Here is a 26,297-nt window from a genome sequence, read left to right as displayed (position 1 = left end):
AGAAAATTTAAGCTCAATAGCACCATTTAATGGGTTGAGCGAATCTGTCGACAAACATTTGATGTCTGACCATTTTGATGACTTACTTCGATTTAATTGATAGTATTATTAAACAATAGTTAATTCAACACCAGTCGTGAACTGACTGTGATAACGTGACCATCGTATAATTGACGCTGACTTTCCTGTTAATTCAAGTGGGAAGAACAATAGTAACCAAAACACAAGTACAAGATTTATGGGAATCATATAACTTTTAAATAATCTGACTCAATTGCCACATTCACGTTGTACATAAAATAATGTTTTTTTCTTAGAAAATTGAGAGCTAAGTAAACTGTGAGTAAAATACGGAATCGACAGTCGACAATATTGAATGAAAGAATGAATAAAAGCATACGGTGTCAATGAAAATATGACTATTGAGTGAAATAGTGACTAAATGATAGGGACAATAATTAAAGCAGTCTACATTAGCTTTATTCATTCTTCCACGTTTATATTGTAATAAACTTGCGAAGCTAGATATTATGTATTCATGCAATGAATATTGGCTAAGCACGGCTAAGTCTATTAAAGCGTCTCAGACAGGCAGGCAATGCATACTGCATCAATAATCAATATGAAGATGTTAGCTGCAATAATAAGGCATCCATTTAAGTACAAGGTACAAGTAGGAAAGGGAGGACCCTCAGAATATTTTGATCAATAATGAATATCAAAACAAGAAAGTTTGTTTGGAGTAAGTGTATTATTCGCTCCCTGATTTGCTGAATAACTAACTATGGATGAAATCGTGATCGAGATGAATTCCATACACTACAAGATGTTGTAGAAAATGGTTTTGTGAGTGGAGTCGAAGCTAAGAATGTCTAGTTAATACAACTTTCGAAATACCTTTTATTTAAAAAGAAAAAACTTCGGTGTACAAGGCCGCTTGAGAAAAAAATATCTCAATTTAAAATAAGTCTTAGCATTCACATAAGAGGGTAGAGACAATCTTTTATAATAGATATCTTTACGGTTCTAAGAAAATAACAAATGCTTTGCAAAAAACAAATAAACACATAAAACTACAATTCAACACAAAAATAAACTAAAGAAAATAAACAAAAAAATAAAACAACAAAAAAAGACAATATGAAAATTAGAGCAAATCGTAAAATTTAGCTCTGTTTGAGAAATCAATCAAAAACAATATTGAATCATCGAGAAAGAACAAAATAAAAAAAGAAAAGAAAATGAGGACAATAATTACCCGAGCAAGGAGTGAGGAGGGTTGGCGCCCAAAACAGTCTTTGGTCCGCTACCGTCCATCGGTCTACAACAAATGAAATGAGACCACCAACTAAAACACATCTGCCAACATAACAATAATAATTATAAATACACGGTGAAGGTGGACCCCCACCCCCGGTTCAATTACCGATCATCAAAATTATCCAACAAAATAATGAATCAAAGTAAGTGTTACAGGTAATATTGGGGAAAAACATGGGTGATGGTGATTGCATTATCCAACTTTTATGAGACCAGTTAATGTTTATGATCCGACAGTATTGATATCAATTTCTATATGCTATACCGGTAAAATGGTAATAATATCCAGAATTTTGTGACACCGCTCATATACCGTGGGTCTACTATAGAGTAGGAAAATAAAATATTAGGATTAAAGCCTACACAAATCAAATCAAGAGTATTATAATCATTTCCGCAATGCTGTGAAAATGAAATTTAATATGAATCTGTTAACGTGCTGAAGATGAATTCAATAAAAGATAAAAACTTTAAAATTAAGGAGTCAAAGTTGGAAATAGCTAATGATATAGGTAGGTATACATAATTATAATTTGCGTAACTGTCACATACCATTAAAACAGTAAGACATTTTTAGAACCTAGTAAATAAGCTACGAGGGTTTTACTCGCCACTGTTGTGCCACCGATGACAATGCATAATGTAATAAAGTACACAATTAATACAAAATTTAAACTCTACACCTCACGTTAACATTATGCATTTCACTAATTCACAATTCAGTCATTGAAAAGAGTAAAATTAGTGATGGAATATTATTAACTCTAAAGTAACATTAAATTGTCAAGCTGATTTTTATGAATTTTATTTTGAAAGAAATAAAACGAAATTATAACCAGATTGCAAAAGAAAAAAAAATTAAAACAGTAGGTTTAGTCAAATCAGGGTAAAAAAATAAACCACTCTACTAAAATAGAAAACAATCCATAGGATAATAAATTATGACATGGAATTTATTTATTTAGTAAATTTATTTTATATTAGAACAGCTATAATATATATTATAATTTTACAACTTACTTGGCAGAATCTAAGTTTTAATAAAGTTATAATAATTCTTATTATTAGTGTATAGCTTTAGCTTTATTGTTAGAATAAATTCAACTGTAAAAATTGTTATTGCAAAAGAAAAGCAAAGCATGCAAAGTTAATATGTTAATATAATTTATCCACAGCACAATTTAAGTATTGCGTTGATGTTTTTCTTCGCTTCGCACACAAAGGTCCATGTCCCATACCATAACTTTTATGCACAACGATGCATAGTAAAGTTGCAATGCCTGGGATTCATAAAAGACTTTCAGATTATATTATTGGTTCAAATGGATACCATCCAAATAATGAATAGGGAATTATAGATACTTATATTTGTGTTATGTATTTACATTTTACAATAACCAAGATTCAATGCAAGTTTTACATTTTTTAACAATTTAATAAATACTATACATACAGAACATCATGAAAAAAATAAGCTTAATACTTAAAATGATTTAACCATTCAATAATAATTAAAATGTACCTACAATATATTCTATTATACAAAAACAAGGGGAAGGTTATTCGGTTAAGATAATAAATCCTGTCTGTTGATCATTTTATTAGTTCTCGCTTGTTAGGAATCAAGAAAAAGTATGTACACAGAACTGATAGCCGAGGCGGTTGACATTTCTCTTGCAAATGGATGACATCATATTGATATTATTATGCAACATCTCTATAGCCAAAAAGTTACAAATATCAAAGTAGAATCTCACGATAACTGTGAGTTTCAAATGTTTTATAGCCGTCTAATTCAGATATGATAATAACAATAATCACTAACTTTAGATTGATGAACTGAAATATTGGATAGAAAAAAATCATGATGTCATTGTTTGACGTCACATTAATTACGAACACGATATAACGGTGGCCATTTTATTATAAATCTTGAATTGCTCTTCTACCTGGAGACTCATTATCGAGCCTCTTTCCCTTCGGGCAATCAGTAGTTATTCATATGCCGAGGTATGACATTTATACGATCCAGTGGTACGTATCGGTCAATATTGTATTTATTTAGGTACTCGGCATTCGGTTTAATCAGTTTAAAGTACTAGGCGAATATGAATAATCTGCTGACGGTAAAATTGGCAAAAGAATGCACTTATGAAAATGTAACTCCATTTCCACAATTAGCTAGGGTTGAATGGTAATAATATATCGACCGTCCATTGCAGTTGAAAATTGAGCCAAAGCATTTTGTGAAAATAATGTCGGTCGGTACGAACCTTTTCTGCATATCCGGCTGAGAGAAAATTCTCTGTTTGGTCGTGTGCCCCTCCCCAAATATGGATAAACTGCTTTGGGGTGCCAAGAGAGAGGAGAAAGGAACCAGGAAAGTATTTTGGAAATTATATGAGAGGCCGGAAAGGCGGATAACATGGGTGGTAGGAAAAGTGTTGTGGGGTTTTTTTTTTAAAACAACCCCAGAATTAAGTTTTAACCGATCGATCGATCATGATTTGCAAATTTCAATAAAACAAATGTATACAATATTGAAAATATACAAAAATAATGATGTCCAGAATTGTCAATGAGATTTAAATGAATTTTTATAATCGTGCAGGGTTCAAATTAATTAATTAATTAATAACCGCAGATTCAATTTGTAATAAAATTATATTTTCAGGAATTTGGAACAAAATGGTTCATAGGATACAATTTCAAGAGGAAGTGATAAAGGAAAGGATAAAAAAAAAGAAAAAAAAAACAAATAAATAAACTCTTCCTCCAATTATTATTATAAGTCGCTACTAAGTTTAGGTTAGCCGGTTCGGTTAGGTGTTTTGATCCCTCTGTTAACATGATTATAGAATTGTAATTAATGAAATTTAATTAAATACTCCATAGATATACTACTTATAAAATAATAAGATATGTAATTTGACACTGTGCGCCAATGACGGTTTGGGTTCTGAGGAGAAATGTTGCAGTGAGGAATATTCCAAGAATGAATAAAATGATGCAATTCACCATTACAATCTGTTTTGAGGGTATTTTACTCCAAATCAGTCATGCACTGTATAGAACCATTGGATGAAACATGAGTTTTCATTACAAAATGCTACTCTCAAGGAATGTTGCAATGCGGCATCATTTAGCAAGATAGTAAATTACTGCCAATCCTTCCACCTAATATCTTAAATAGAGCTAATGAAACATCAGGGCCGTGTCCTTATATTTAGACAGTCAGAAATGTTTGAAACGACAATTGCATATTGTTTAAAAATAATGAAGACGTCAACTGTTTATTAATTAACTCAATGGTTTTCGAACATTTTCATTTCACGTCGCCGTCGGTGTATAAAGATTTTTTCAGTGCTCAAAAAAATATTAATCAATGGGACGGTTGAGTCCATCAATCACCATAATCTTTATATTTTGGAACTAGTGTCCCGTGCCATGCTTAGTTTCGAATGGAAATTTGGTTTTAGTTATAGTTATTGCCGAAGAGTAAGACGGATAATTTGTTGCGAATGGAGAAAAGATCCCAGCTGTAAAAAGGATGTGTCGAAAAGATTGCAGCTATTCGCACTCATACCGTCATATATTATGCTTTGGGCAAAAGAAAGAAATTATTATGTATTTTTTTACTGAACATTTTCTTACTGAAATCATTCTTTTCTTTGCCACTTTCTCCTAATAAAAATAGTGTTTCTTTTTAAATGGGTGCCACTATACATGTCGGACTCATATTATTTGATGACACAGATGAAGCACTCAATGTCAAAACTTAAGTTCATTTAAGAGTGTGAAGCGAAACAAGATAGTGTCACTATACTTGGCATCCAAAACTTATCTAGTTTCTGACGTAATGACTGACAGTTCAAACACTCTCTTCCTCTACTGATATAAAGTGAGGTGGAGTTGGGGTCTGGAATCCACGTGAACTTCTGCATATTACGTAAAACAATAAATAATACTAAAAGTATTTCGAAAATAGTTGCTAAGCTGCAATAGGTGCTTTTCAAAATATTTTTTTAAACTGAGAAAAACATTTTTATTTGAGGTCACAGACTGTAGTAAACATTTGCGGTAAGGGAAAAGCAGTATGCTACGTTGAAATTTTGTTAACGCCTGAAGAAAATAGCCACCGAAGCATACAAATCTATCATCGTCATTGTGCATCAGCAAATTATTGAAAATCAGTCTGCGGTGGCAAAGGGTGTCGAGGTGTAAACTTTGAAAAACTCTGGATTAATCTATATTATTGTAAGGTTTGTTAATAATAATTATTGAAAAACTCACTTTTTCTTCAAATATCAATATTTATTTGCGTTTTGTATAATAATGAAATACTATGGATATAAAATTTTTATGTTATTTTTCAATATATGAGATATGTGATTGTAAAAAGCGGACTGCCTAAGTTAGACCAAAATATTTTGGGTCTACAATTTGCAACAATTTCATAGGGACTAAGTATAATTTCTTTTTTCTTAGGCATCAAACGATAATATAAATTTACACATAAAAATAATAATACAAAACAATATTAAAAAGACAATGTAATAATAAACAGCCAATCCAATATGTCAAATGAAAGTCAAGTGAAATGTAAGATCACATCACACGAGTTTATTAGGATAAAAATATTCAATTTGCAAAATGAAAGGTCTTTCAATATTAATGATAAAGCAGTTAACCAACAATATTTGCAAGTTTCAATTAGAAGAAATTTTCTATTAAACAATTTTAACAAAAAATTTGTGATATTACAATTATATATGAATATTATATTTCCCAAGTCAATCTGTGATAAAATGTAATATGTCAATAGTTTAAATAAGTATTGTTTATCGCTAATAAAATATTTAAATTCAAAATATGGAGTATAAATAAAATGTTCAGTGAGAAAAGTTGTCTGAAGACGTGCACGTTGTAAATTTATAAATTAACTGAACAAAATTACTAGCTATAAAAAGCATGCAGTAAGGATAGATGACTGGTTATCATGATTCACCAACAGTTATATACTAGAATAAGGTCACAGAGGACAAATCTTTTTTTGACAGTTATAAATGGATTGGCTGTACCAAATGATAACAGAAAATGTTTAATTAGTTTTATTCAAACTTCGATAACCGTTTCAGTTTAATGAAATCTTTAATTCCTACTTAATATTAAAAATGCAAAAAAGTCTATCAAAAGAATAATAATAATTGTTATACAGAATGAAGAATCTGTAGAGGGTATCACGGAACTTTTAATATAATTACAACTATTTCAGTATGAAGAAAAATGCATTGTCCCATTTTGAAATATTTTTTTTCCCAAAATATCTATTCTATTGTAAATGGAATTAATTGTTAATACCGAACGGTGTTAAGTGCATATTTTTGAATCAGCGTGGAAGCATGACGATTCATTAAGATTTATTTGAATAGTTTGGGAGACATTGAAAGACCAAAGATGGCATCTTTCTATATAATGTGTGTTAAAGCCTCGCTAATTCGAAATTGACAGGACCGAAAATCGAATTAAGAAATATAAAATGCATGGCAAAAAGTTCTTCTCTGTCGCAATTTTGTAATATTGGTTCCGCTTCCGATACAATTTCTTTTGGAGTAACCCCTTTACTCCCTACTTAAGCAAAGATTCCTGCGAGCCAATGAATTTTATGATGGTCCCCAGTATTAATCTGTCAAAACAATTGCACTGTCGATTTTTTTAGGCTGTGCAGAAAATGTGGAAACAAAAAATAAATATGTCACTCAATTAGAATATATTACAAAACAAGTTCTAAGATTTCTTTTATTTATATTTCATATCTAAACATAATATTATGAATATTATTATAAATAATATGATTGTTATAAACAAACCTTTTTCAATTTGGTATTGAAGTGTGTTTGAAAGTTATATTCAGTATCCTTATCAGTACCTAGGCCTTCCTTCTCTTGTGTGAATTTTTTGAATTCTTTAAAAAAATATATTTCATAGAAAAATGACAAAAATGTCTATTTTCTCTGTTAGTAAGTAAGAATAGATTATACTAGACTAGAATTATGATCATCAATTATAAATAAAAAATGTTTCCACACTCGTTTTGAATATCAAATTTGATTTTCTCTTGTTTTTTTCTAGATAAATTAAACAATTATACATTATTTCTTTCTTTTGTTTTATTGATGTAAGTCTTGATATTATCACTTCTTCTACTTTACACACCATTGAAAACACATAAAAAAGTTTAAAGTTTTAAAACATAGAATTTTTAATCTGAAAAAAATTTAATTGATGACATTCTTGCGAAAAATGCTTGGCAGTTTTCGCATATACTGGGCTGAATCAGGCGGGAGTAAAAGGGTTAATTATCAGTGGTGACTGTTTCGATTTATGCAGACTGTCGAATTAACCGTGTCCGTATTAATGTATTACGGCTGAATACTTATAGGTTTTGAAATATCCTTCACGTACATGACTATTACTCATAGCTTTACCAACGCAGTGTTTTTGAATGGGCATTTGGATTTTTTTGAATGGCTTACAAAATTCGCATACGATGTATGGTGTAACGTTTTTTGTCATTTTTGTAAAAAAAAGCTAGAATATTTTAAAGCAAATCTGATGCTTTTAGGAGTCTTAAATCTTTGTTCTGATTGATACCTAGTTATGACTTATTTTTTGGAAAATGCTTCTTTCTAGACATTTTTTAAATTTGAGGAAATCTGGTGTTCTTCCTGCCATTGGGTTTTTTTTTTATCCTATCCGATATATTTTTGCGAATGACTGTTGGCAACAATGATTACTACACTCGTTCAGTATCAACTTTGATTCAGTATCACTTCAGTAGTGAGAGTAGAAACAGAAAATAAAACTAAAAAGCCGTTTCTGCAAACAACACTGCTATTCCATTTGAAGGGGCGTTCACTATAAAGCACTCACTTTAAATATAATAAGTTCGACCATTTTGTTTTCTAAGTCATAAAACGCTTCTGATTTAATTTGCTTCATCTGCACCATTTTCTAGTAATTGACCTACAATATATAAAATATATTTATATGAGAGTATTATTAGTAGAGAACTATAAAAGGAATATGTATTAAAATTTTTACACTACATGAAATTTTTAAAAAACTGCTCTTTCAACAGTTATAACGGAAAAATTGAATTACAATGATGGTTGTACATGGACAAGGATTACAGACTGAGACTCTGGGAAATTAATTTTTACATGACTAATATAAGAAATAAAAATGGTGTTCCACCCAAACCACCTCAGTCTAAATAATAACTACGCTAGGAATGCATTTCCTAGATTTAAGATGATGTCCCGAGAGACTTTCAACCGTCTTAAAGGTAGAGTGTAATAGGTATCACGAGAGATGTAATTAACTACAATAAATCAAAGATTTGTCTGTATTTTTTCAGCGCCAGCAGAAAGATTTAAAGTATACATATTCTGGAATTTAGTTGACTTTATTAAGAATTGAAACTCAATTATGCAAATTAAAAAAATAAATATTATAATGGCATAAATATCAGTTCCGACGATGAATAAATTTAAACTATAAATATTTCAAGATTTTCGTCTGTATTGTTTTGTTAACAATTACATACTGGGTGTGACAAACGCTCACTTTTTGGCTGTTTAAAAAATAAAAACAAATTTATTTCACCTATTGCTGAGACAGTATTTATTTATATTTTACAATAATATGATTATTATTATACTACATATTATTATGTATTGTTGAACAAGTTTATTGTTTATTGGTCAATTGTATTTAATCGCATGTTCCACGATTACGTATTCCACTCGCCATTGCTAGATTACTAGACAGTTGCAAATGAATTTAATAAATTTAATGATTTTAGTCATACATATTAGATACAAATAAACTATTCCTAAAATATAATTGTGCACCCGTCACTTCAACAAAATTTAGTCACTATTTTTAGGATAGGTATATAATTTTGATGGGGTTTTTAAAATATATAAACTAAACAAACTTTACAACCATACAATTAAATCAGGAAGACTGATTTAACAGATTGGAAACAATATTTATACACATTTAATATAACTATACATCCACTCGAATCAGAAATACTGATTCAAATGATGTATTGATATACATTATACGCAGTTATAATTCGACAGGCGGTGAATTCAACGGCAGTGAGTTAACCTGATGGTTTAGTCGAGAGTCGTCGGTGGAATCCTTAAGACGTGTTCAAATATTATGTGATATGATAATGAATTATTTTCTTTATCGTTTAATAAGACATGATTCAGAGTAACAAAGTTCTATTGCACTTTAGAATATTTGATATGGAGATATCATGCCGGCGTAAGTCTTAAATTTGTATATAAACGTATTAAAAATACATCACAAATATATAATTTTAAAAAAATCATAAGAAATAGAATAAATATAATATTTAAATCACTATTGCACCATTTTTAAGTTTTTAAAAGGTGTAACATTTTATTTTTAAATTTTAATATAATAAGTCTTTATAACATATCTAAAAGAAATTATGATTTAATGCGCTCACATAATTTGGAACGCTTCCATTCTAACACTCAATTTTTTATAATATGCATTAGAGTTGGTTTATTTTTAATACACCGAAATAGGTGTGTTTTAATCATTTCATCGATCATTGAGAAGGGTTGTGTTATCGTTAGCATAGTATATTATTTATGACATATGAACAGGACTACATTTACCATGAATTAATTCTGTTATTTCATCACCAAATGATAATAAATAATATCATGGGGACACGGAAGACCGAGCGACAATTTCATATAAGTATCAAAATTCCATCACCGGCGAGTTCAAGAAACTGATGAAATAAAAAATTATACTGTATAGGCTGTTTTAAAATCTATTTTGATATATATATTATATCATAAATAAAACTTTTTTGACCGTGACTAAAAAGCATTTTTATTGAGAACTGCTATTTCATAAAAAACATTTCACAAAAATGAAATCAAATGAAAATGACATCCTCACAGCATTTTCAAATTAATAGATCAATAAATCAATTCTATGCCTCGAATAAACAACTCTTTTCATGATAAGGAAAGTAAGCTAGTTTATCATTTGTCATTGAAATGAATATTTAAACAACAATAATGACGTCGATTGTCAAATGTGAGCGATGTGTTGCAAAGGGAGCGGTTAGGTCCTTCCGGGATCCGAAGTAGAGACCCTCCTTCATCCACCCGGAGTGCCGCAGGTGAGCGCCGTCCGGCCGGACTGCTTTGCTCCACTCAACGTCAATGTCAATGGTTGTGATTCAACCTGTGATGCAATTTCAATTCAAGTTGACACGGTTCGCCCAAGATTTATAATCGAGGGGATTTTCATTTAGCGCCGTCGGAGGGTTTGTCGGATCGCATGCGGATAGAGTACGCTTCACAGGCTATCTGCATTTATGCGATGATGATGATATCATTACTAAATAATTACGTCCCAGAGATGCACAAAACTTTACTCGCTTTATTAGACTATGTAAATACGCTATCTATGTGTAATATGACGATTGAGATAGTGACGTCACCCATCTGTTTCGTTACGCAAATGTTTTCGTAGACAAGATTCTATTTTATATGTTTGGGTGCACAGAATTTTTATTTTATTATTGAATTATTTGTTAACAAAAATATTAAAATTAGGAATACTAAGGGAAACTATAAAGTAGTTATCATACAGCACCCAGTTTGCGGTAGCCACAAATCAGTGTCCCCGAAATGGAAAAAAAACCAATATTACCATTCAAGTATGGTACAATTAGATGTGAATGCCGCAGTTCAATGACATCTCAAAGCTTCGTTATGCAAACTAATTTTAACATGGAGGAATTATAAGCAAAAGAATAATTCCAGTGATTATAGGTAATAGCCTACAACCCGACAATATATTAAACGAGAGTTTTGTAGGAAAAATAAAAATTTTGGTAAGAAAGAATGGTTCTCTGCTGACATAAAAGGTAAATCTTATGATTTTTATTATGGGACTCTTATTAAACCGTTGAGTCATTAACCACATGAACAATAACACGTTCATTTCATTTCAAATCCATACGGAAAAGGCTATGATCTGATTTTGTATGTTACATGTTTTGCATGTTTTTTTATTTTAAAGATTAAAACATTCGTTTTTAATAAAGATATCAACACGGTCGTGATATAATATAACATGATCGATAGAAAATCAATTAGTGGAAAGATAGCTGAAATAGTGAAAAATTCGTGAAGTGTGTGCTTGATTTGAATGACTTTCAGAAAATTTTATTCATAATTCCATTCTTCCATTGACATTACATTTTATGAAATAATAATTTAATAATTTTAGGTTGATTTCAATTCAATCATGTACGATTAAGTTCACCAAAAACCTCGGCATGTAGGAGTGGAACCAGCAAAGCGATCTAGTGCTATATCATTGACGATCTTCAGCGGTAAAAGCGGCCATATTGGAAAGCGGAAGGTGCAGGTTCAATATTCCATGTCATCAGGTGTCTGATGTAAGCTTATTATATGCATTCAAAATTTCCATACCGCAACGAATTATCATACTTAAACATGGTCATTGAGACAAATCCATTTTTCAACGAAATTAAACTGACGGTGGGAGGAGGTATTTATCGAAATAAAAAAAATCCTCAGAATGCAGTCTTCTAATATGTAGATTTAACAAAACGCCCATCATTCATTAATATGGACATTTTACTACGCTGCTATTGCCTACACTAGAAAAATATGTTTAAAAGATGGAATAAATGTCATGTTTATTTTGTAACAGAGATTTTGTTATCCCACCTTTTGAATGGATTCCACAGATTACCTACTGATATGGACGACACTTTGACGAGTATAGCCATGGCAGGATGGCGCGATGGCACCGTTTGTATTTTACTGTGGTTCCGTTTTCAGTCCATTATGAGCATACTGATTGTATAGAAGTTTTTTTTACAATTATTTGTCATCGAGGGATGCACAATCCACAATTTATCAGTACGAAAAAATAGTATTAAAAAATATTGAGACGTAGGTTAAAAAAAAGTAATTTACAATAAAGAAACGCACTGTGATTTCAACGTATATAATTTTAAGTAATCCCCATTATTCATAAACGTAAGAATTTATATTTTGTATTAGTTGACAATTCCCTTGAAGTCGATGAAACCGGTTCTGATCATTATTAAATGTAAAATAAGTAAAATTTATCTCTATTATGATAATATGACGATATAATAGAATAGTATTTTTAAAACGCAATCACTTCTTCCGATATCTTAATTATTTTCCTGTCTATTTAATTATTATTGTCAAGCATATATCTCCATCCTCATGTTTATATACTTCAAACGGTTTAACGATTTACGGTGAGTGATATTTATGAAAATCATACAATTTTTTTGATACACAAAGGCTACATCAATATAATATCTATTATACATTGCAGCTTTTCTAGATTCCATTTTATTTGACTGTTATTATTCTGTGATCCTTACAGTTAAACGGGTGACTTGAAACCCCCTTCATTGATAATAAATGTGCTATTAATATGTAATATTTATGACACACTTGCAAATTTGCTAATGCTTGTAAAAATAGTAAATCTTTAACAAAGTAACATAAAAGTCAACTGTATATTATTAGAAATGGAATGCTTAAATGTTTTTTCCCTTAATATTGTACTAACACAAAACAACACAAATGTTGATATAGATGTCTACAATTTAGTGCATTATATATTTTTTAATTAAACAATTAATATAAATGAACGATGTTTTCGGATTTAATCCATTGAAGACAATCGGTATCAATTTCCTAAAACACTACAAATTTATCAACATATTGAAAAAGAGAACTATAAATTGAAATGATTCAATTAACTAAACAATTTTTTTTTAAAATATCGAAATTCAATATATTATAATAAAAAAACGTTTGAGCAATTTTAGTAAACTCTTGTAAAATGTATGTAAAAATGATCCAACAATAAATTAATTTAAGTATCAAATTGAAACGTCATCTGCCGTGTATGTAAAGTATTTATTCTAACAATGATTATTTGAATAATGCCTGCCAATTAATTGTTTGTTTAGATAATTTCTTATTAAAGAAGATCAACCATATCAGGGACTTTGTGAGTCACGTGAAAGAACCGAATGTGTGTAGAGGTTTATCAGTATAAATTGTATGGATCTTATTAAATCAATGTGTTTTTAAATAATACATAACAACTTAACTTCGAGTCTCATTTAAATAAAATTATGAAACTTTCAAAGATAATGAATTAATTTAATATAAAATTGTGGAATCATGCACATTAGCAGGAGGCAAAACATGCTAAAATATGAATTGAAGTCTACGTATACTTTGAGTGAATCTTTAAGAAAGAGTAGGTAGATAATAACATTAATTAAATTTGTAACTCTATTCTGCATTGTCATGATAATCATTCGAGTCAATGTGAAATAATCATGTGGAATAAAGCGTGAGTTTACACACGAATAGGGTGCACACTCGTCTGATTTTACTGCTTGCCCGTCAGATGTGAGAGCGCAACGATTTGCAGAGCTTCTAAACATGAGAGCGTCTAGTGACTAGATTAACACCAAACATATTCTATGAAACTAAATTGACATTTAATGAAACACGAGAAGCATGACAACACTGAGGGACGCTTGCTAAATCAACTAGGGTTGCAAAATAAAGTGTATCAAGAGTAAATAAAAAAAAATAACAAAGGATAGATAACTATATAAGTAGATAGGTATTTTATTTTTTCAACAGACCTATTCACAGGCATATTATTATGCGAATCAACATTTCTGCCTGAATTTTCGAAAATTTGTGTTATGAAATATGTTTCAGTATGATTTCCGCAGTAGCTTCTTCAAAGCAATTGTGAAAATATGTAACAAACCTAATTGAATAAATCAAAAAAATATTTAATGAGTGATATTTTTTAAATCACCATAAGGTGTAGAGGGACTTTACTTTTTGTCATCAAGAAATTTTGCTAGCCTATTTTCAACTTTTATGCTATTCGAAATTGTATTTTTTTCAAGTACATAATGCAAGAAGTAAAACATACAACTCCGCCTACTATAATGAAACGATAATTGAATTTGTTTAGTTTGCAATAAATCATAGAAATTGACCTGCCACGAAGTATAGATATAAAATAATAATTGAAAATTCAAATCATATAAAAATTATGGAAACTAGTATTTTAAAGGTTTATAACAAAATAAAGTAAATAATTTTTAAGAAAAAAAAAAAACCAAAAATTAAGCATTGTGCATCCCCAGACTTAATAATCATAAAAATTTGTTAAAGTAAAATAATCTCCCCCCTCACCCGCATTGCAAAGGCTAAGCGAGGGGGGCGACTGTTTTTCATAATTTATTGACCTCCAACGGAACTAAATGAAAAAGAAATAAATACAATAAAGAAATTATGTACGTAATGTAAAAATAAACAAAATAACAATACACATATCCAACATAAAAGAATGAATGCAATAAATTTTATATACAAGTGTGGTGCGATTTTGAAACACAGTGCGTTAACATTCTTAGGAATCAAATTTTGATGAATAATATGTATTCACTCGTTCAAAATCGGGTGTCATAGAAAGTTGTATGTACTCAATCAATTATTCAAAGGATATTATTAATGTTTATTAAAAAAATCTTTTGACTCACAGGCCTCAAAATAATTGTAACATAGACATGAGATAGAGATGGAAATAGGACAGCTCTATCCAGAAATCCAAAGGGACTGCAATTGACAGTTAAATGAAAAACCGTTGCTACCGATAGTGGAATATTAAAATACTGGCATCACTGATTTAAAAAAAGAAAATCACCACACTATGTAAAATTTGCAATGAAATGCGATTATGTATGTATAAATGAACTAAATAAAGCAGACAGATTGGGAAAATCATATGAGAATTTTATGTTAGTCAACAGAGAACCCGTTATTAAATAAATATAATTAATCCTACAAATGGGAAGGCAGTATTTTAAATACATTTTCAATTGAAACGAGGTTTCCTTAAAAAAATAACCTTGAATAAAACTGATGAAAATTTATTTTAAAGTACAACATTTCTCCACAGTTAGGGGCGGACAGTTTTAAATATTTTATATTTAAAATAGTTCAGAATCAAAAGCGACTAACTGAAACTAACAGTTAAACTATATATTGTATTTTTTTAATCAACATTTTATTTTATATAATATGGAGTTGATTGATATCATCAATCGATGTATTGCATAATTAAATTAGAGGTAAAATTAGCAATTTCACTTCTACTACGTTTAGTGTAGAAATGAATATTTGAAAGTACAAGCTTCGATAGAGATAGACTACCACATCGCAGAAGCGTTAACATGCTAAACTAACTGACGGGAATGATATTAATTTAAAGATATACATACAGCGCAAGGAACATCTAGACAATTCCATTAAAATGCCAAATAAGTACTTATGTGAAGAGTGCCAGACCATTAAAATAAATGTGGCGCATCATGTCTAAGAGCAAAGAGAATAAGGACATCTACTGAAGTGTACGACTACTTATTATACAATATTGTTTGGGAAGAGCAAAAAGTGGGTTGAATTTCAGAAGAGAACACTAAATGCAATGAAGGAATTTTTATATGCAGGTATTAATATTAGAGATTAAACCGCATTTTGTATGTCTTTATTATTATATTATGGAGATACTTACATATACTAAATAAACTTACGAATGGGATCGAATGAAACTTTGAAACTTCAAATCTTCTATTTATCGATCAGTTTGGTTCACAAAACTCTTTGATCATCCAACCAAATGAATATATATTTGTACTTTTTTTATAACACGGAAGACAAATTTTATTAACAATATTTTTTCTGTCACATATATAACACAACATCTTTATGTAACAGACAAATTAGCCCGTTTCGAAACTGAGAGCTATAGATTCTCTTTGATGCAAGCTGTAATTATTGCAAACTGGATATCAAATTAATAGAATGAGAAGTTTCAAGTTTCACTGCAATCTGATAAAACACCGAACCACTAAGTACAAGCTTCCCACTACAAATTATAATACATCTACCGTTGCTACAATACAATGATATGTACATGACTGCTACAGGCGTCGTCGATATGCTGCAGCCGAGCGTCTCACATAGGAGAGAGGCGCTGGCGCAATCCACAAATGTATCATCAGATACATTGTTAAAGTCGGCAAATGGAACAGTCATGATACACCACATTGAGGAGGGTTTGTATTTGAGTGTTTATTAGTTATCTAAATAATGAGGCATTCCAATGTTTGTTTATCTCATACAAAAGCAACAGTTAATAATGTAAAGACATTCCTTACGCAATATTCCTTGAATTATTTCAACCAAAGGCGAGTACAGGAGTACATATTGTTGAAATAAAAATAAACAAACACCGGCAGCAATACCTCTTCACGGTACCGTATTAGGATATTATGATTAAAACATTAGAGTAAATGATATATCGTCTGCATATTAAACTCACCGCTTGCTAAACCGCGAGGAAATCTTGGAGAAGAAAGAAGGGCGAGCGGAATGCGGAGAGCCATCCCCTCCCGCTCCGTAGATGCCTCCCAGACCTGCCGAAGCGTTTCGGGGTCTCGTTTGACCTGTAATCATAGCACCCGAACACACATTCACTCCACTGTTCAATTAATTATTTTAGATGCTGTTTTACTCTATGGATTACCTCTAAGCCAAAACTCATCACTCAGTCAAATCATCATAAACAGGACCACGACCGAGACAGCTCCTGGCTTCCTTCGACATCGACAACTCTCTCCACCTGTCCCCATCCACAGTGGCCGCTTTCCAGTTCACTACTCCAAGAATACAGCAGTCATTGGTAGTTCCATCTAGGCGGTGAATTTTTGACCTGCATGTCCTTATTATATATACCTCGACATTACACTTTTTGCTGGTTTATTGATGTTTATAATTTATTAATGTTAAGGAAGGTAAGGTATCACAAAAATCCAATAACGCCCAGGTTAAATTTGGAAAAATTGCACCGCATAGGTGTTATATAATAAATAATAATTATAAGTTACCCGAATGGAAAGTTGATCTCGAGGGAACATTTCTAGGGAAAGCCAACTGCTGCCGAGTTGTAGAGTTTACAGTCGGATTCAAACTGAAAACAAACAAAGTCATTTTAAATAAAACTGTCAAAGTAGTTTTTCAAGTAGAAAAAAATTGATGTATAATAGAACAATAATTGATTATTAGAAATTGATGAATATTACAGTTTGATTTCTATAGCAGATGATAGAAAATTTAAATGAAGTATAAAAACATTTCACACTTCAGAGTAAAGATTAAAAACATCAAACGGTTTCAATAATCAGAGTTGGTTGTAAAATAAAGAGAGTAGTTACCTGTTCATTTATATATAAAAAAAAATGAAATGCAGTATTCACTACCCCACAACCATGTTAAAAAACAATATAAAAACCAATTATAATAAAACATTGGTTACAATAACTTCGAGCTAGTAGGTACTGTAATTCTTTGTTAAAATGTGATATAAACATACAACTTTCTATTAAATGTACTATGATTAAAACAAAACACCACACAAGAGTAATTTTTATTACTTTTGCAAAATAGTTAGTATAGTAGAATTATATGACCAAATTATCCAAAGAATATCAGTACACTGCGGATATAGAAAAATAGTGATAAATTTTGAATGTTAAATTTTGTTAATGATTAAAATAAAAAGCAAAGTAGTCCCATTTATTTCTTTAACCCTTTCGGTGCCGGGCGAATCGTCACTGAGTTTCCATACCGGAAAGCAACTCGGCGACAGGGAATCACGCAAAAAAAATGCGTCACTCTTCATTCACCATCACCCTACTGACAACGCAGCCGGAATGTTTGAAAGAAGCGGACGGCTCACACAATGAAAATGGTTATTTTGTAATCAAGCTGGACTTGAGGACAAATGATAATAATTATGTAATAACCGTTATTGTACGAAAATTAGATGTCCATTTTTAAATAATAATTATATGATCATGAGCAATATGCCTGCATCACTCCTTGCAGGATTTGACTTTTGAATTAAGATGACAGAGTCGACGAATCACGCGATCTAATCTTTCGTACAATAAACTCAATGCGAACGGTAAAAATGGACGGCATGTCTGGGGCGGAAGCGATGAGATGCGGCACGATGGGCGGCAAGCCGTCTCACCTCGGGCGGAGGGGGTCCACATTGTGCAGGGATCCGAGGGCGGGCTGATCGGAGGAGACGGCGGTGTTGCCCCCCTGGCCCCCGTTGGCACCGGCCGACGACACGGAAGCACTCTTGACGTGGCCCTTGGCACCGTTACCGGTGGAGGGTGTAGCGCCTGCCCCTGCCAGAGACCCGCCCGAGGAGTGGGGCGCAGTCGTGACGGGGACCGACGCGGACGAGTTGGACGCGGCCGAGCCTTTGGACGCCGTGTCTCCACCGCTCGCGCTACGTTTGTAGGATTATATGACACGCGATAAATCCAGGAGGACCGATTGAACGTGAGAAAGTTGAGTTTGTATACGATTCGAATTCGTATTTGCATAATTCACGAAAAACGTTCCGATGAATTCCAGAGGAACCGATACAGAGCGCAGACCGAGAGGGAAAAAGAGAAAGAAGAAACACATGCCGTTAGTAAAATGTTAGCCAATATAATATAATATTTATATAATAAGAGTTAATATTTTAAATTATGGATCTAAAAGTGAAGACAAATTTTTTCATCTCATCGGTGGGAGAAATAATGCCAACGTAGATTCTCAGACATGAGTCTGGGTGTAAAAAAATTTGTCTTTACGTTTTTAAATTAATCTATAAGAGATATATCATTATCAGAAACAATTATTATAAAATAATGCACATGGGCATTTCCTAGGGTGTATTTAACTAATTTAGTAGATTACTTTTCTATACATCTACTTGTGAACATATTACATTCATAATCGGTTATGTCCATAATGTGCAAAAAATTAAATTGAATTGAATCCCTCTCCCCCTTTTGTTTACCATAACTGGTGAGGCTAAATAAAAATACAAATTTCTCATGCCCTGTCTCAGAAGTAGATTGGAAATAACAATCTTACCAATACAATTAGTTGACGCTGCATTCTCCTGTGGCAATTTTAGTGTTCAACTGTGTGTTGAATGACAGTTGAAAGTAAAATGGTAAGTGGGAACCATAATATTTCAACTGAGTTGTGCTTGTACATTGAAGTGAGCAAAGTCGAGGTCCTTTCTACTTTTAGTCAATTCAACAGTGAATCATCATCTGAGACAACTGTTCGTCTACAATAATTAAGGTTATAACAACTCGCATCGGCACGTCAAACGTATTATAACTTGCATGCGATTACATAGTTGATTACTATTGTTTTTGTTTCCGAATAAGTATGGTGTCTGGTGGCTGGATGAAATTATATCAATGAACCAACAAATTCACTTGACGCCATCTTGATAACGCTTAAAGAGATGTGTGGAAATATTTCTATCCATTTCTTTTTCAACATTCAAAATACAGTTGAGTGACAAAAATTGACATGTGAGAATGCGGCATGAGATATCCAAAACGTTGCATATAAAAACAATCCGTTAGTGAATTTATACTGATATTAGTAAAGTAATAATATAATAGATGTAAGAAGGGAATGATAATGTTGAAGTTAATTACCTCGAATTGTCTTGCAGCAATGAAGGATTGGTGGGTTTGTCTTTGTCGGCGCCGCCGGCTTGCTTCGAGTCATAGTTAACGGTGGACCGTCTTCCGACCGTGCCTCCCGCCATCGCCGGCCTTTGTCCTGAAAATTTTAAGCATCAGATATAAGTCCCTTGATCTATTGCTATGCAAATCCAACAATATAACTCATGGGACATTTTTTCATGTTTGCTATTCATCCGTTAACCATTACAGTGAACTGCAATTACCATTGATAAGCAGATATTTGAACAGTGTAATTCCCCTAAATTTTATTACGTATTGATTATTATAGATATTATAAAACGAGAGCTTAATAGATATAATACTTAAAAATTTAATTTACATAATATGTTGTGTTTATTTTTATTCATTATAGAATATTATCCTATAATGAATAAACACAATATCTGTGTTGTCTTTATTCCCTTAATTTATTATGTAAATCTACACCCAAATAACTCAATTTCAGGATTATTGGAAGACATTAAGGTATGTCCACTATCCAGTATCAAATCTGGCAGTGATTTACCACACTTTACCATTGTTATTCTTCAATATGAACAAAGATAATATTATATTTGGCTGAGGCTGAGGACACTGAGGCATTACAAATTAAATAATACCTATCATGCATAATCAGTGATCACAAATAAATTATCAATTTCCCATTTGTCATAAAAATTATGTTTCTGTCTTTTTTTGGACACTCAACAAACTATTCTCATACTGCGACGGCAAAGGGAACTACGCTTCAATTTAAAGTGTTCCAGTGGCAGGCTGTGAAAGATGCAACGCGTATCAAGTGACACGATGAAGTAACGCAAATTTCCATGTGGATAATTTGAAAAACGATTTTCACGTAAGCTGGTTAAGGAAATAACAAATAGGAATGGTTAATTTTTTCCCTTCAAAATCTCAACGAATTCAATTATAATACAATTGAATGGATGCGCTAGTAAAATTTTCATAACTTAATTCCTATGAGCCAATGAATGTGTGGGACATGCCTGCTATAATAAATATGCAAGACTGATAAGCAGCATTCACTTGTGGAGCGCTTAGAGACACACATGAAAAACTTTAACAACCGTCATGTGTATAAACTTTGAAAGGTGCCAATTGGCAATGAGGTGTTCGGAAATATAAAATAGAAATGAAGGGTCTTATGTGGTAATGATATGAAAGTAAACTGACTGGGTTCGAGTTTGGGCTGGGCGGAAGCGGGGCGGGCTGATCCCTGTTGCACCTGCAGCATAGCGATGCGGGCCGTGTTCTCCTTGATGGTTGCCGAGTCTATCGTATTCTGAAAACAATGCATCATCATATTATAAAGGTCATATTTTGACTTTCAGTGGACCTTTTCATTGAATGGTTTTCATATTGAATTAAATTTTACAGATTTGAAAACAAAATTCAAAACATTAAAAATCTACATTGCATGTCCATAGAAACGGCGTGGCGAGATGTGGGTACCTAAGGGATTTACAAGACATATAGGTATGTACTCATATTTTACACCTGCTATAATATATATTTTGCTGCCAGCTGGGCTTTACGCTAACAATTTATTATATAAGTGAGAATTGATAATTTTATATATCAATCAGTCAAGAGTCTTCATAAAAGGGAAATAAAAAAAAAGACATGTGACAGAGCAGCGGCATACCTGTCTCTTGAAGTTGGAAGATGGTTGCTGGGTGGGTGTGGTCTGTGGCTGTGGCGGGGGGGGCTGCGCAGGGGGAGCACCCCCTGGCGGTGCCCCTCTGAGCCCCTCCCCACCCGATGACGCCCTCCGATTGGTCGGTTTGGCGGATGACGCCGATATGGAACGGTGCACGCCACGGTGCGAAGGCGATGCTGCTCCCGCTCCGCCTGACACATTAGATTAGATCAATTCAATCAGTTCACATTGCATTATCTCACCACTGCGTGCAAAACAGAAGGAAATGAAGCAAAGAACGATAACTCACCAATCGCCGTTGAGTTTTGTTGGTTGGCAGCATTGGGCTGCGCCACGCCTGCAATATTTCTCAGCGAAAGCGAAGAACCGGAGCGTGAGCCATCCGATTCCGGCTGAAATTCAATTCATATTTAAAATTGCCACAAAAAACCATCTCAAAAAAGAGACAAGTGTTTTAGATATTAGAATTAGGTGAATCTAAATTCTGTGATATATCTTTTTGAATTGTAACAATACTCACGTCAGTGCTCTTTCTCCCCAGTAGTAAATATGTGGCGAACACATCGTCATATTTGGCCTCAGCGAGAGATTTTTCTATATCCGCCCGGATGTACCCCAAGGATACCAGGGCTTCTGTAATCAGAAACAATTTAGCTCAATCAGAATACTGTGACAGAAATGTATTCAAAGCCATAATATAGATAAGCACTATGCTAATATTTTATCCAGACTAGAAAATCACTGACACCTACTGAACAAAATTAATTGAAATTGGACCCCATTACGTATTATCGGATTAGCTAACATTATTGCCAAAATTAAAAAATAATACCACACCCATCACTGCTCTCAAATTAACATAATGTTTGTGATTACATTTGTGCTCCCGCTGCTTAGAATTTTTAGAAATAAAGAGCAATATAATAATATTTTAAATATAATATTGTTCCAAACTTCAACTTGAATTTCTCTTTGAAAACTCGAAAAACATCTCATTATATATTTTTTGTATGTGGTGAAAATGGACTGATAAATATATTTTATAAACTATTTTTTTGCTTCTGATTTGTCTTAATTATTTAGGAGGTTTTACCAGGTGATTCGAAATTCGAGCATTCATCTAACGTGCTTGATTGATCAATACATAATGTGGTCTAATTAATTCTATAATTCCTAAGTTAATCAAAATTGTATTTTCCATTTTATGCGCTCATAATATTTTTAATATGAAGTCTCTGCAAGCACCCTTCTATGAAAAGAAACACAAATATTCACATGTCGCAGAGCGAATAACTGTATAAAGCATCATTGGTGATCATTTATGTGTATGCGGGTATACATTACCTTGAAATATTGTATGCACACGTATCAGTGGCGAAGGGTGGGGATAGGCTGTGGAGATCTGACAAAGTTTTGCACACATTGCCAGTCGTATGTCAGCTCCTTATTTATTTTCATTGAGCTTATATTACAAAATGCGGATGGTGTTGGTTAGTTTTTAAAATCCATTTAAACCCTGCCTAAGCCAAACCCAAATCCTAATAGATAAAATATCTAAAATTATAATAAATAGAAGAATATTTTTTATTTATTATGGCCTGGTTTAGGAGAGTTTAATTGAATTTTAAAAACTAAGCAACACAGTCGATGAAATAAAAAAGCAACGTATGACTGACATAGCGTGCACTATTTTTGTCGGATCTCCAGAGCCTACCTCCACCTTTTGCCACTGACACGCATGTATAGTACTAATTATTACTATTGAGAGCCACCTTGCTTTCAAGTAAATTCAGAAGTAGAGTAAAAAGCAAGCCATAAAAATTATCTGTCAACACCAGCACCACAAAAACATGAAATTTATCCAAAGAATAATCATTGACAATATACAGTCACATCAACAATGACTTTTGTATCGTTTACAATTAAGGAAAAGAATGTTCTCCAGGCAGATAACATTCAACAGCAATACGGATAAAGATATTTTCAGAACTAACTGATCGCCGATTAAATGAAATTGCAATTACAAGGATGGGGCGAAGACCTTGAATTTGAATGTTAATCACAAATCGTGCAGTTTTGTTATAGACATTTCTATTGTTATTGTAGAAATATTCTGGTGACTGTATTTTCCTTCCGGACAGAATAATGCAGGAGTACCAAAGATCACTAACGACAATCATTCCACAAAAAGAAATAAGACTAATAAAAATAATATCATGCAATATTTTTTAAAAGACAAAATAAATTACATACGACAATATTAAAATATTGTTGAATTTACTTTGTACAAAGTATGATATCAAACATCTATCTATGTATGTAAATCTAAAATGATTCTTTGAAGTACTAACGTAGGTTGTCGCGACTACGTTGTTGAAAAATTAAAATGTAGACATCTATAAATGGAATGGAGAAGTTGTAAAGCGATATTTTAAGTTATCTCACAATATTATGATCTACAATAATATACGACTTGTATACATTTAATAAAATAATCCATGCAAGATAATAATATATTATTGAATAGATATATTTTCTTTCCTACTGTTTCAATTTTGCGAATAGGTAAAGAGATGGCGCATGTTTTTGGAAAACCTACCCATTTGGACTGTGCACGCGGTTCAAAGACGCACGTTTCGGATGGCGTCCAATTCAAATCGAGATGCGAGGGGACAGAAACAAGAAACACAACGTGAGATGGGGAGTCTCACTACACCATTTTTCACAGCGAGGGAATACAGGATTGCCTACATTGGTACTCCTATTGGACCCAACTCAACAGATAACATTGAAAACACACAACTATAGGGCGACATCAATTAATCTAATAATATAAATTATGTGGATTTAAAACAATTGGTAATTCATATAAATTGACAATAACATTTTTGATCTCCAGTTCCTCGGGATATAAAAGCGTGACCGATCGATTGACTCTCGGTTTCTAGGCAGGTATGTAATAATAAATTAGTAGGCGGTCTGGTCTGCCAGTATGACGATAGTTAAGATATTTATCTATTGGAGCTACACGATTCTTTAAAAAAGTAAATTAGAGTTGTTTGTTTGTGATCACTTACCCCTTTCTGACTATAGATTTTAGGATTGTTAGTTTTCCTTGTAAATTATCTACTTCATTCCATTAAAAATAATATAATAGTATTATATCAAACCTTTCAGTCTTAGTCTTACCAAAAGTGTTGGAAATCATGTGCATGTAATTCCAACCTTTTGTAACTTAAACGGTGCCTAAATTAATCAAATATTATTATTAGTAAGTCTTGTTGCAGTTTTCATTCAAAATTTTTGAAATAATTTACACAATTTTTTTTACCAATGCCATTGTCTTTTTCATAACATCTTACTGTAATATATTTCATATAAAAATAGAATTCAAAAAAATCATGCATAGCAAAAAAGGAAATAGGTATATTCAAATAATTTATTATAAAAAAGAGCTGTCAGTAAAAAAAATTATGTAAATTGATGTTTAAAACTATTCTGTGGTACTAAATCTAGGTGCAATGAAACCCTGATAAAAGATTGCATTTGATCACATTGATAAGATATTTTGGTCATGAATTTAATATGGTTATGCCTTAAAAATATGAATTAAATTATTACAGTGATGCTCTAATAATAACCAATATCCTAGAATATATTCATAATATCATTTACATTGCATCATGTGACTACATATTTATTTTTTTACTAATATGTATTATGAAATTCCAACAATTAATGAACCAAAAAAATATAATAATCAATCATTAATGGTGGGTATTGTTGGATTGAACAAATATTTATTTTGTTTGGTGAAAAAGCATTATGACTTAGTTAACTTTAAAAGGTAAAAGGAAGTTATGTATCACACATTATGAGAAAAGATTAGCTTTTGGCTGGGTTTTAATGTAGATGGACAATTAGGGAGGGTTTTTCAAATAACACATCAACTATTAAAAATGTTAATTGCAGGCTTAAAACACACTCGGTAAATAAATTTACAAAGCTGCCCAGAGATACACACGGTGACCGCCTCTGCATATTTACAGTATTTTGTGGAAAATATGACTAGCTGTTAATTAGCGATCGACTACACTCAAATATTACTGAGACTAGCTGCGATTCCATTTCAAAAACAATTTAACCACACCAGAAAAGCAAATCTTCTCACCTGCCCGTGGACAATCGTTGATTAGGATTTCACTGCACGCGTGTAAAATACAAAATGGGGTTTTACCCTTTATAATACCTATTCTCTTGTGGTCTTTGAAATCCTGTTGGGGTTCAGAATACGGTCGGAGTTCGTCATCTTCATAGCCCACGTTCATCCAGCGGTCGCGCATTATTGCTTCAAGCGATGCCCGCTTTTCGGGATTTAAGACTAAAAACTTTTTTAACAGGTTTTCACAGTCCGTAGACATGTAGAACGGTATTCTGCAAAATAGGAAACAACACATTAACCTTATACAATAGATCATACTAAAATTGTTCAAA

General features: G+C 32.1%; 1 protein-coding gene across 17 annotated transcripts in view; it reads right to left on the bottom strand.

Moving 5' to 3' along the window:
- The window catches only part of LOC147066754 (serine/threonine-protein kinase MARK2-like), a 275,440-nt gene that overhangs the window by 5,647 nt on the left and 243,496 nt on the right, over nucleotides 1-26,297 (bottom strand). For 11 of the 17 annotated variants that reach the window (XM_085954163.1, XM_085954162.1, XM_085954164.1 and 8 more), the window contains 11 exons: nucleotides 26,041-26,237; nucleotides 22,324-22,436; nucleotides 22,093-22,195; nucleotides 21,789-21,994; nucleotides 21,317-21,425; nucleotides 20,096-20,222; nucleotides 18,607-18,873; nucleotides 17,459-17,541; nucleotides 16,894-17,017; nucleotides 3,594-3,665; nucleotides 1,259-1,321 (listed from right to left, as the gene is read on the bottom strand). In XM_085954163.1, coding sequence (XP_085810289.1) covers nucleotides 1,259-1,321; nucleotides 3,594-3,665; nucleotides 16,894-17,017; nucleotides 17,459-17,541; nucleotides 18,607-18,873; nucleotides 20,096-20,222; nucleotides 21,317-21,425; nucleotides 21,789-21,994; nucleotides 22,093-22,195; nucleotides 22,324-22,436; nucleotides 26,041-26,237 — 1,464 coding nt within the window. Of the gene's footprint in view, nucleotides 1-1,258; nucleotides 1,322-3,593; nucleotides 3,666-10,466; nucleotides 10,630-16,893; nucleotides 17,018-17,458; nucleotides 17,542-18,606; nucleotides 18,874-20,095; nucleotides 20,223-21,316; nucleotides 21,426-21,788; nucleotides 21,995-22,092; nucleotides 22,196-22,323; nucleotides 22,437-26,040; nucleotides 26,238-26,297 lie in introns of those variants that run through there. The other 6 variants (XM_085954155.1, XM_085954156.1, XM_085954166.1 and 3 more) reach the window with 6 other exon arrangements.

Source organism: Rhyacophila brunnea, unplaced genomic scaffold, assembly GCF_057557595.1.
Source record: "Rhyacophila brunnea isolate RB1 unplaced genomic scaffold, BYU_Rbru_1.0 scaffold_4, whole genome shotgun sequence".
NCBI classification, from domain to species: domain Eukaryota; kingdom Metazoa; phylum Arthropoda; class Insecta; order Trichoptera; family Rhyacophilidae; genus Rhyacophila; species Rhyacophila brunnea.
The sequence above is the reverse complement of the archived record's forward strand: the minus strand, read 5'-3'. Positions and strand labels throughout refer to the sequence as shown.